The sequence below is a fragment of the Oryzias latipes genome, chromosome 4 (genome assembly GCF_053564925.1).
Source record: "Oryzias latipes strain Hd-rR chromosome 4, Olatipes_Hd-rR_3.1".
NCBI classification, from domain to species: Eukaryota; Metazoa; Chordata; class Actinopteri; order Beloniformes; family Adrianichthyidae; genus Oryzias; species Oryzias latipes.
In genome coordinates, this window is record NC_136240.1 from 20,146,624 (window position 1) to 20,159,595 (window position 12,972).

The following is a 12,972-nucleotide window of genomic DNA, read 5'->3' on the forward strand; positions in this document are numbered from 1 at the left end:
CCAACTCTGTGAGCACTCAACATCTATAACAGTTTTGAAGGTAAACAGAGAAAGGAAGTTGGTTAAAAAGCAGTTTTTTATCTTTTTTCACAAAGAAAAACATTATTGATTGCAAGAAACTGGGACCTAAAAGGTTCTCTGAAAAAAATTCAACCAGGCAGATATTTTAGAATTAGTTGCTGGTTATAGAACTTATTAGGAAGCTCAAAATCTTGATGATTATTTCCATTTAGGGGATGAAAATGAATATTCACAATTTATGGGATTCTTACTGTTTTCAGTAGCAGAGATTTTTGCTTTGAGAGGCTGCACTAAAATGTTGTAGTAGGTTAAACACAGCTGCAGACCAGTGCAGCAACATTTTAATACAGTTAAAATGAAAACTGCTGTTATTACAACCTCCAGAGGGGAAAAGGATCCAAATTCCAAGGTATTCCATCCTGCAGTTGTAGAGTAATTTCAGATAAAAACAGCTTGAAGACTAGGGGAAAACAAAGTCAGGAACTTTTTTTTTTTTTTTTTCGCAGAGCAATGAATGTTTGTAAAAAGAAAAAAATCAATACGAAAACACATTTCGTGTTTTTACAGCAGGACTGGTCCATTGGATCAAATCTGGTAGGATGTGCAGAGAAAAACAGGTAAAGAGTGCTGTAGCACTTCTGAATACTCCAAAACAAAGTACTGCTGGGGCTTCAAAAAAAAATCTCCAATAAAAGTCTAAGAGGGCACAAAACGCTGAGTGTGAAGGGTGCATGGAAAATAGAACAGCTATGAGTACAAAGCAGACTGTGGAAATGTGGACTGGAAGCAGAGTGAGTTATTCAGAGAGGTTTTGGGCACAGGAAGAAGAAGCTGGGTAGAGTAGAGAGTAAAAGACAAAAAGAGAGTAATCTCTCCACACCCAGCCTCATTTTTATTCTAACACAAGTGGAGCTTTGCCACCCGCTCCTCCCCCTCCTCTCCCCCTCCAGCTTCTTTCCCGCTCCCTTCTTTTCATCTTTGTCCTTTCGGCTCCCTTTAACTTTTTCACTTGTCATCTCTCACCTGGTATCTTTTCCAACCCCACACTTAAAGCTGTGGAATCTGCTTGTAATTATAAAAAAAAAAAAAAAAACACCCGTTAAAGCTTGGGACACTGTCACCTCTCATTTCTGAGCCTGAGTTGTTATTCTCTGGTTCTCTTTTCCCTTGTCAGGTCCTGGTCTATAAGTCTGATGCTACGTTCACAGCGGGCTTGGAAACACTCAATTGAGCGACCACTCTCAACGAAAAGTCTATGTAGATGTGAACATTTGTGCTTTTAAGGTTTCCGTGTTCAAAACTCTTGCTTTCACGCGTCATTATGCAAGTTTTTAGGTAAAATTTTGGGGTCTACATAACTAATTGAACACACAATGAAAGTTTAAGCAGTTGAACTATGAACAATTAGGGAATTGGATTTGGTGAGTACCACACAACTGAAATTCGATAATGATTGAGAAATTCATAATTGCGGTTTGTGCCTGGCTGGAATTAGTCCTTAATTTATCGGAATAGAGATGTGAGGAAGATAGCCCGGAGGAAGATTGGCAAGATTTGCACTGCTTTGACATTTCGCGCCAAGCCTCTTCCAACTATGAGTATGTGTGCTAGTGTGGAGTAGCGACCTGTGTAAAGACTGTATGATAAAAGTGTGTTCAAAACCCACGTTCAGCGTGTCCGTGAACACATGTCCAGTGTGAACTTAGCTTTAAATGTCTGTTGTGTAAGTCAAGTTTTGCTGTCAAACCTAACAGAATCATGCATGGAGCTTGTCTCTGCTGCACCCATTTGTGCCATTCAAAAATTAGGTAAAAGAGACAAACTTTTTATCATGGTCTTAACTCTCTGGTCTCTTGGAGCCACAGAGTGCACCATTTTGGTTTAAAATGCAGAATGTCTGCAAAGGAAGTTTCCTGGTCCCACACACACCAGCTTCGTATGTTGGAACACAATTGTTAAAAAAGAAAGATCACAAAAATGTTCAAACATATTATAAATTCACACATTTTTCTCCTTTTTAGTACTGAAAATCTGTTTTCTACTACTTTTTTGTGCACAAACACAAAAAAATGCACACAGTACTTGTCTGCCAATGCTTTAACATTATTCCAAGTGGCAGCAACATGCCAAAACGCACAACAATGCAATAGCAATGACAGGAAGCACTGCTGGGAAATTAAAGTGTTGAATTGCCTCTTCATACTCAAGCCAGTCAATATGCCGAGTGTTTATTAAACTCTTCTATTATGCTCCAAAGTAATAATCAGACTCAGTCTGCATGTGGCTGAAGCAGTGCCTGCACGGTAACAGGTTGGAAAGCACCGACTTTCCAACGGTCTTACTCTCAAACACAAAGCTGACCACTGTGCCATTTTTAGCATTCTCCTGGAGTCTAGAAGCAGCCGCTGAGTCAAGTATACTGGTTTGTAGTACTGAACTAAAGTGACACACCAGATGGTTTGTTACAAGAAGCCATCTGGGTGTTGATTGGTTGAAAGTGTTTAGAAAAAAGGGCAAAAGAAATACCACTTGGCAGGTAAAAGGGTGAACCATCTGTCTTTTGCTGTCCGTCACGAGCAAACTTCCTTCGGTCCAATTACCAAAGTACCATCAGTGGTGCCAAGTGCCGAATCAAACTTTTGCCTAAAGAACACTTATAAAAAGTTGCTGGTTGTGGATCTGAATGGGCTCATAAGTCCAAATATTGACTCTGAAGACAGAAACAAGAGGATTTAAAACTCAAATATAACACCAGAAACCAAATAAGAGGGGACAGAATGGAGTATAAAAGCAATTTCTCTGTCTACAATAGATATAAGCTAATGTAACATTGTATTTTTATTTCTATTCTGTAAGTGAACCCAATGAATAAGCGTTGTGACAAAATCTTTTACCCAAAACCCTTAAGTATTTTGACTGACCCTTAGGGAAGCAAAACATTTTATAAAGTTTAGCGACAAAAGCAATCATGCGGTTTTGTGCACTACTTTTTTCTACTGCACTGTTGACTGTCAAGCTGTGTTCACACCACCAAAGGCAACACACGCTAAAGCGGCCACTTCCGATGAAAAGTCTATGTAAATGCACGTTTTGGGCTTCTGTGTTCTCTCGTGTTCACGGGTAGCTACGCAGGGTTTTATGACCGTTTTTGGCCTCTATGTACTAAGTTTGTGACCACTAGACACACGTTGCGAGTTAAACCAGAACTTTGACCAATCAGGGACTCAGATTTGGTTTACCTGGTTTAGACTGATGATATCTGTGTTTTTATTTTTTTTTCTCAAGTAAATATAAATCAAGGCAGCTCTTCTGACATGATGGTAGTCCATATCTTTCCTTCCAAAGACTTTAGCAATGAATACATTTTCCAACATATCGCTCAAAGCCTTTTCCAACTGTAGGTGCTGGACATGTGGTAGTAAACAGTAGAAAAAGAAGCCCCTCCCTGCTAACCAGTGTGAACACCATGGGCTAAACATGCATTCAAGAACGCACATCTACTGTCCGGTCTGTACGTGGATTTAGAGTTTACTTCTAAACATTTTGCAATTGCTGTTTTCCTAATGGTGGAACCAAAAATTGTCAGACAAAAATAATGGCAAGATGCAAATGCACATGCATGCTCTTATGCTAATGCTAAAATGTGCCAAAAAATGCCAGTGACACTGATACAATACAGAACAGCCAAGTCGCAAACACCCAACCAAAACAAGAGGACATGTCTATCTGCACAGCTTACACATAACTGCAACTGAAGCTGGGATTAGATCATCTCTCCTGTTTTTTCTAGCATCTTCAAAGTCAATATCTGCAATGCAAATTTTTTTTCTTGTGAAACTGCCTTCTTTTGTGTTTTTACCTTAAACTGTTTCGATACCCAAATAATCATTTTTAAAGCTCACAATGAAGTTGTTATTTGATGAAGACGTTGCTTTTATCTCTTTTTCATTCTCTTGACGTGAAATGTAATGTAACTTTTAATCAAATATTACGTTTTCAGTCATTTGTAAAAGCCCTGTCCAAGTCTGTTTTTCTAGAGATGTTTACAACAAAATTTGTCTCTAAGCTACAAAATGTTCTCTGTCGATCCTACTAACATATACAATGCTCAAAAATCTGCCAATTCTAAGCCACAGTATCACTACGCATGCGCCATCAGGGCAGAGTTTCAGCGATAAGTGGAAACTGAAATATTCAGACCTCTCAATGTCACAGTGTTCATAAATAAAAGAAAAAAAGAAAAAGGCATTGGGGTGTTCCAGCACTGCCAAGCAGCATTGCGAGACGAAAACAAACACACAGTTTTATGGGACGTGTCAGAGCTGTGCAGCAGAGAAAGCAAACAACTGTCATTGTCTGTTGTTGGAAGTCAGGCGACAAAAAAAAGCACAATTTCCATTTGGAGCTACTGGAAAAGAGACATTTGTGAGTGCAAGATAAGAGGGTTTGGGTTCAACTATGAATTAATAAACAAGCTGTCAATTTGCCTGCTCATTTTTTCTTTTCTTTGGGTTGAATTATAGTCAATAATCGGTCTTGTAAATCTGTATGGTGCCTTTAAAAAGTTTTTGTCCACAGTTCAAAAAGAAAACATGTACAGGTATCTTTACATAGTTTTCATCTGCAAACAGACACAGCAGTAATAACCAGAGATGTCATTTTGGTTGGAAATGAGACAGTCAACACAAACCCTGACAACACAGGAGCATCCAGGAGCCAGTGAATAAAATAAAATAAAAAAAAAGAGAATACAAAGGAGCCTGCCAGACAGCCCGCAGCAGAGCGATGATTGCCATCTGGACGGATGCCATACACTTTAGGCAGAAATGAGATTTGCTCTGTGTGTAGACTGAACATGAGCAATGGATTCTGGGTTGGTTCATGCACTGTATTTATGCATTGACTGGCTCCCAGCTTGCGGATTTGCTGCCAAATCACTAGAACATTGGAAGAGATTACCTTTTCGGAGATTTTCTGGTTGTGCTGGTTGGAGACCACCAATGTTGCAATTCAGACAATGTCTTGAGCCGCTGTTTTTCTTAATACTGCGGTGTACAGTTGATTTGTCCCAAAGGTGGGAACAGCTTTGCTTCGGATTGACATTTCTTTACCTCATTTTGGTGTCCAACTCAGATATGTAACTGGATTGAGTCAGCAGTCTGAAATACCTTTAAGTTTGAGCTATGAGCAAAGAAAAAGACCAGAAAGGTCACAAATACTCCAGTAAAAACAGACAGAACATTTACTAAAATTAGAATAATTGAGTAAAGTGGAAATTTTCTTCCAATATCATATTTACAGACTCTTCAACATGAAGAGAGGTTCAAAAAAAGGTCCCATTTAAACATGATGGAGAAGTCACAACACAACATGCTGCAGAGGGCAAAGGCCAGCTGCTGTTCCTGTCTCCACAAACAGTTTGAAAGACCTTTTATCTAGGCTTGTGGTCCCATTTGTGTCACTTCAGTCAGTTTTTTTCTGGTATTTTTTTAAACATATTTTTACGATCTACCCTTCATAAAGAACACACCCTGTTTCCTAAAAGCAAGCTAGTTTGGTAGAAAACCACCTGCAGAGATCTGTGATTGGAGTCAAAGTTATCTTAAAAGCGGATTCTGAGGGATTATTTTGGAGATGATAGATGTATTTGTGTTTCAAAACAGTCACTGGCATCTGTTTGCTTAATTTTTTTTTTTGATTCAGACTTTAAATAGTGACAAATGTTGATCCCATGAAGCAGGAAATCCAGGTGGGCTTCGGTGCACTGAACAGAATTTTGCTCCCTCGTAGACTGAATGTCATGTGATTATCTCAAATATGGCTAAACCGACTCAGTGGGAGACTGATCATCGGCGTGGTGCCTCATTGACTGAACACTGGTCAGGATTTTCTTCTGGTGTCCAGCCAGGGCTACCCCGATCCGCTGTAGATCCCTGGAAGAAAAAGAAAAAAATGTAGTCTGTTTTTTTTATTTTTATTTTTTTATTAGAGCACATGTGAACAGACGGATGACAGTCTGGAAAACGAATTCTATAAAACTATGCCTCCCAAGAATATTGAAATGAGGCGTAATAAATCAATAATTCTATATCATCTATTAGGACATCGTAGGAACTCCATGTTAAATTGGACCAATAAAAAAACATTCCTTCCCCTAATGTCATTTGCGCTGCTTTGTATTAGCTGGAACACTCTGCAACATAGGCAGCAGTTTTAAAATCTAATTACACACACATGCCACAGTGAATTTATCATGCAGAGAACGGATTAAAAACCGAAGAAACGTGAGTGCAGGTAGGCTGCACATCCCCCTGTCCCCCAAGGTACTTGTTCTTATTGCATGTAAGGCATCTTCAGCAACGTTCAGTGGCTCATACTCCTTTTATGCACCATCTTCACACTGGTGCAATTTTAAAATACCTCTAATTAATCCCTTTGGCTAAATTTATCTGAAGAGTATAACCTCACACAGTCATTTAAGCAGGAATGAGCAGCCTCCATCCGGCATCTGTGGATCAGCTAGTAGAAATTGGCTGCTTAGTTTTTGAAAGCCAAGGAACGGACTTCTATCCCTGATTTCCTTACAAGCTAACTGAAGCATGGAGCATGAGCTGGGCTCTTTTAGTGCTTTAAGACATAAATACAGATTTTAAAATGCAGTTCAAGTTGAGTAGACTGTTTTAAAATCCTTTTCACGTTCACTCTGCTAGTGTTTGAAGGCAAATGGAGATTTTCAAACATTTATAAGGTGAAAAGGATAAAAGTAAATCACAAACCCCAAAGTCTTACATACCAAAACATTTAAGAAAATTACTTTTCAGATTTCTAAATTAGCTAAATGCTTCTTCCCAGGAAAGGTGGTCTCAAATGTAAATGCAAAAAAGAAAAAGAAAAAAATAGACCGAAATCAACTAGGTAAGTTTTGTGTGTAACCCTTGTGCTATCCTAGGCACTTTAACATTGGGAGTTGGGTCATCTAGACCCACTAGACAGTGTGCTGAACCTTTTTTCTTCAATGATTTGTGAACCTCACTGGTGTCCATGGACTACATGAAATCTTTCCACCTTTATCCACCTTTATCATGGTAGGGAGAACACGTCAATGTAAGGGTGGGGTCATCTAAGATAGCACAAGGGTTAAATAGCTGCAAAACTCTTATTACTTCATTTCTACTGCAGTGCTTGAAAGTGGAAATGTTTCCACTATAACTATATGTGATTTTTTTTAAACATGAGCAAGGAGCATTTCTTTTTGATCTTCTAAGACCAACTGATTCTTCAGGACTCACAGTTGTTTGTACAGGTCATTTAACCCTTGTACTATCTTAGATAGCACAACCCTTGTTACAGTGCCACTCCGATCATCTTTTAAACACAATCCCAGTGATCTTTTAATTATGATTGTATTATGCCAATTTTAGGAAAAAAAACTGTTTTGTTTTCTAGCACATAATGCCTGCAGAGCAGCAGTAGTTAATTAGAAATTTGCCTCTGAGTTTTAGGTGGGAACATTGGCACAGCCAGATGCCTGCAGCACAGAAAAAGAAAACAAAGACGGATATGGATTTCTTTGTCTACGAGATGTAGCATGATTACATATGTGAATGCATCAGAATGGAGCGGAGCAGGGTGCTTGTGGCACACAGACTGTAGCTGTTATGTCATTGCTACAGGCTTTTTCAAATGGTATTTTTTGATTCACATGATTCACAACAATTTGTATAAATTAATACTCAATAACATACATTTAATCTTAATTTTCTTTGAATATGTCCTCTACCATGAGAAAATTGCTACAAAAAAATGTTCAAAACACCAAATAAAGGATTTCCATTGAAGTGGGTCTTTAAGCTGAAAACATGCTTCTTTTTTTAATAATCTGTTAGTTTCACTGCTTTCTTCCCAAGTGATAGTGCAAAAAAAAACTGCTTTTGAAAGTTGTCTTCCATTTCCTAGCAAATTGAAAGGACGTGGTGAGAAAAGACAAAAGATGTCTCCTTGGAAACAGACTTACTCAGCAGTAATTTGTGTGACAAGTGGCAAAGAAGTGAAGCCCGACCCAATGAAGGAGTCTCTGTACTGGGTCATCTTCAGAGCAGCCAGCCAGTCCTCCACTGAGCTCACCCTGCTCAGGTCTGGAGCTCCCCGGTCTAATAAGGGATGATGAGGAGGGCTGCAGAAAGCAGATATGAGGGGGAAGAGGGAATATTAACAGCACCGTGTAAAGCTGATGAGTGGGACAGAGAAAAGATGCTTGTGGATGTAAATGGGTTTGTCTCTCTGCTCACCCAGGGGGCATGTTGTTGGATCCGGCTTTGAGCGATGCGGGGTTACGGATCATTTTGTCCAGCATGCTGACAATATCAGGGAACTTTGGCCGTGCGTTCCTGTCCTTCTGCCAGCAGTCCAGCATCAGTTGGTGCAGCACAACTGGACAGTCCATGGGAGCAGGCAGCCTGAAGTCTTGCTCGATGGCATTTATTACCTAAGAGGAGAAAAAGAGTTGAAACTGTAAAATGTTGTGTTTTCAATTGTATTTTGCAAATTTGCAGCTATTCAGTTACTCCAGGTTGCAGTTTTCCAAATCCACCTGACCCAGGCAATCAGAAGTCAGTAAAATAAGGATAAACAGATTCAATGTCAGGTCATTGTCATCCTCATTTAAGCACATGGACTGTCTGCTTGGAGCCCTGTTCATTTGCTAAGAGAGCAGTCAGTTTTCATCGTGATAGAGGCCATGAAGGGGTCAAGTCTGTAATAGACCTGTTAGAGAACTGAACCAGCTGTCGTACTGTGAGGAGACAGCTTCTGGCTCTGCTATCAGATAGTGTGTCGGTTTTGACATGGAGGAACTCTCCTAAATGGAAGAGGAAACATGATTTTCAGTTTCTCTCAAGGCATGCTCCGTAATCTCAGCAGCCCAGAACACTGTGTTTGCATGTCAGAATTTCAGACATATGACCCAAGAAAAAATGTTTACTCCACAAAGCTGCCTTATGATTCAGACTAGGATCAAGAGCTAACAAAAAAACAAACCTTACAGTACATTCAGGTACAAAATGCAACTTTGGAAGAAATAAAATGATGAGTCAAACACATTCATAATGTTTTTGCTGACTTTTTGTTAATTTTGACTTGTCACTGCAGAATGATCTTTTCTGTACAAGACAGAGGTTTTCTGCCAGATCATAGAAAAATTTATAGAGAGGAATTTGTAAAACCTTTGGGCGACTTCTCCTACACAGAAGATACTCACACTGTTGGACCAACAAAACACAAAAAGAAGAACTTATTACAGACCCTCTCTTATGAAAATCATGTTTATTTCTTACATATTCTTGTGGCATTTTTCTCATAAAACTGCATTTCTGAGTATTTCTTTGCAAACGTAGAAACAGTTTGAAATGGCTTTTGGGTGTGACATAGAAGCCACAAGCTTCCTGCTCCGGTCCATGTGGATGTGATGCATCCACATGCAGACAAATCAATCGTTTTCCTGGTCTGAGCTGGTATCTGGCTCAAAACTGTATGGCTAGATAGCTCCAATATTGCTCGCCATTTTTGTTGCACCTGTAATTTTAAGTTAGGGGGCATGAGGGGCTGCAAGCTAGCAGGAGAGATTGTAAACAAAGGTATGATGGGGAAATCAGCCCAGGCTGACTCACTGTCACGACTCAGAGATGAATTTCTAATCAACCCTTGCTGCGCTGCAGAAACTGTCCTAGAAAAACGACACAGGTCTTTTTTTATTTTGGCTAAAAAAAAAAAAAAAATTAAAGACCACTAGGAACACTTTTAAATGAGCTCAAAAGATGATCAGACTGTGACGTAAAGTACTATATACAACAGAGTGATTAAACACCTACTTTTTGACTGTGACATTGTGGCTTGTTGACAGGTTCAAAGTTGTAGCTTTTTCTCTCAGTTCCTTCCTACATCTGTTTTACCTTTGATCTATAAAAATCCTCTGAAGTAAAATGCTATAAATACTCCATCCCTAATTATGTTGTTGTCTCTATGCTTCACAGAGCACTGTCATCATCGTGATCAAAATGACAGGTAGTAATATGAAGTCATATACTGGTAGAGAGGCTCTGTTGTTCCTAAAATATCTTTAATCTTTCTGTGGTGAATTAAGTGCCAGCAGGGGCAAAATAAAAATAAAAAATCCCCCATGACATCAGCAAATTCCTACTCGAGTCTAAGGAAGACAGAGGTCCATACCTCCATCCATCAGTTTTCTTTCACTTATGTTGGGCGGGGCAGCAGACTACTATTCCTAAAAAAGTTATTTTACTTTTACTCGGGGTGACCCCACGGCATTCTGAGAGATATAGACCCTCAGCACGTCCAGAGGATCCAGAATGAACAACACTAAGTTCATGAACCAAAATCTCAACCAATGTCTCTCCATCCTCATCTCTGACTACTGGCTGTTGGTTCTACACACTTAAAAAAAAAAAAAAAGGGTCTCTCCAGCTTTGAACATATCTTCATCCAGATGTATGAGCTAAGTACAAAAGGAGGAAAACAACCAGTCAACCTTTTCATGATGTCACAATGATCATCTGCAGGTTCTAAAACCAGGACTGTTTTCCACGTCAGACCTTCAACCCCCCTACTACCACTGCATGGGAGGTGAAGGCTCTTGTCTTACTAAAACCATTGTCTGAGGAGATGGATGGTCCAAGGTATTTTGAAAGGTGTACAATCCAATAATGAGATCCTCTCACTTTTAATACTTGCTCTCAAGTTTATGTCCCTTTCTGATGATGATTTGAGGAAAGATGTAGGTCCATTTACCTTATCTCTAGCTTGTATGCAGAAATATTAGGATGTTTAAAGATTCATCATGTCTTGCTCCTTATCTCTCCTTAAGATTATTCTCTGTGAAAAGCTGTCATTTCATTTGAGAACCTGACCGGGAGACACAGCGCAGTAAATTCAGATGTGTAACTGGCTGCATCCTGAAGTGTCTCACATGTTAAATCACGCTTCTTTACACCAAATTCAGAGCTTATTCTGATGAAGAAATTTAAAGAATTTGCCATAAAAAACCTTTTGGTGAGAATTTAAAATGCAGAAAGACCATGAACTTTAAATGCGAAGAACTGAAATCTTCTTAAAAGATGATTGGCCACTAGAGAGAAAGAAAATAAAATGAAATATATAAGTAGAATCAAGCTCTGATAATGTGACCTGACATTATTCTGGTTCCTGCATATGGAGGATAAATAACTTTTTCCAAGTGTCTTTCAAACTCTAATTATAAAAGCTGGTATGTTAAAACTCCCACTGTAGTGAACCCTTTTGGCTTTAAAACCATCATCCTCGAATACATTCATTAGACGGCACTGTGCATATATGCACCAGGTTTTACAACAAAAAGAAATTGGAGGAATATCAGTTCACCAAAGAACCATGATCACACAAGTTAGGATTGTAAAAAGCCCAACCATACAAACAAAACAGGTTTATGTAAGACCCACAAATATTAGTGGCTTGTTCATTTTCTGTTGGGAAATTGCTATTTATTATCTAAAAGATTCTGGTTTAAAAGCCTTCCGACTAAAAAAATAAAGCCTAATTTCATTAGTGTTGAAACACAACTAGAAATGAACTTTACAAAAACAAAATAGCTATTCACAATAGTTTTTATTGAACTATTGGAAATAATGGAGACCTAGAAGTGACACAGCTATCATTTAATGCTCCCCAATAACCAGCCACCAAAAAAAGGCAGAAGTAAATTTTTCTACAAAACTGGTTTATGTGTCCAAAACTTGACCTCACTACAGTTTATCCTGAGTATAAAAAAGTTAAATTTTTTTGGACCTTAACTGTCAGTTAAGGTCTAAGTGGGGGTTTTTTCCCGCTAGTGCTCAAATATCTTTAAATGTTGGCACACAAAGCAAAACACAGACTCCCTCTGTGTACATATTCCTGTGCCCATGCATAATACCAGTTAACATGCGTTTACTGGTAAAAACAAGAAATGGGTTGTTTTTTTGGTATGTTCTAAGTGGTTTCTATGCTCAGGAATGTCACTACTGTCAGTGACCTAAGAGGCGGCATAAATGTGACAAGAGAAGGAGTTAGAAAAGGGGTTTAAGTTGAAGTATGATGTTTATTGCGTTGAATAGACTGAGGAGGATTCTGTATGACTTGTTTCTTATGTTTCTTACAGTCTGAGAATGCTAACCATGCTTTTCCTTTGACACCATCACTGCCACACAGCTTTAAAGCAGAGTTTGTGTGAACTCCTAGCATTCCCCGTGACCCGACCTCCCCTTCCCCGTCTTATTCCCAGGTTTACACTGTTTATTGTCTTCAGCTTGATAGGATTTTGCCTTCTCGCAAGTTTTTCCTTTTTCAGCCAAGTTCTGTCTCCATTATTTACCACATGAACCTTATTTGACCTCCCTCTGCGACTTCTAAGTTCAAACCATTCTAAACTCTTGCTACATGCTTTTCTGTGTCTCGTGTTACCCTTTAGATCTTTTAACAACACCTTGAAACCTTAAAGCAAACTTCAACGTCTGTTTCACTCCGCCTTCAATAAGTTTAGTGTTGTGAGCCAGAGTGATGAGGAGCTTTGCCTTTAATGCTGTGAATGCAGAGCTGGGAATTCGTCTGCCTGCTCGCTGAACTATACTTGACCCCGACGTGCGTCTCAGCCGTTGTAATGCATAAATTCCCTGCAAGCACAGCCGTCAATCAAAATTGCAGCGAGTGCAGTGAAACATCACAGGTCTCTTTTATGATTAATTCATGTCGAACACCTTCAGTGGCTGCGCTGACAATTTCACCGTGTTCCTAGAAACGGTGTGTGCGCACCTTTGTACGTGTATGGTTTGGTCCACTGTGTGTGTGTAAGTGTGTGTGGGGGAGATGTGTGAGCTCAGGGTGTCAGCTCTGCGCATAACTAATGCCCCCAAAGACCCTTATTAG

At 39.3% G+C, this 12,972-nt stretch overlaps 1 protein-coding gene across 2 annotated transcripts in view; it reads right to left on the bottom strand.

Moving 5' to 3' along the window:
* Positions 1-3,285: 3,285 nt before the first annotated feature.
* LOC101169846 (ephrin type-B receptor 1) overlaps positions 3,286-12,972 on the bottom strand; it is a 92,341-nt gene continuing 82,654 nt past the window's right edge. For both annotated transcript variants that reach the window (XM_011474166.4, XM_078946034.1), the window contains exons 18-20: positions 8,310-8,506; positions 8,036-8,194; positions 3,286-5,954 (exon numbers count right to left, since the gene is read on the bottom strand). In XM_011474166.4, the coding sequence (XP_011472468.1) occupies positions 5,843-5,954; positions 8,036-8,194; positions 8,310-8,506 (468 nt within the window). In that variant the 3' untranslated portion in view covers positions 3,286-5,842. The remainder of the gene's footprint in view (positions 5,955-8,035; positions 8,195-8,309; positions 8,507-12,972) is intronic.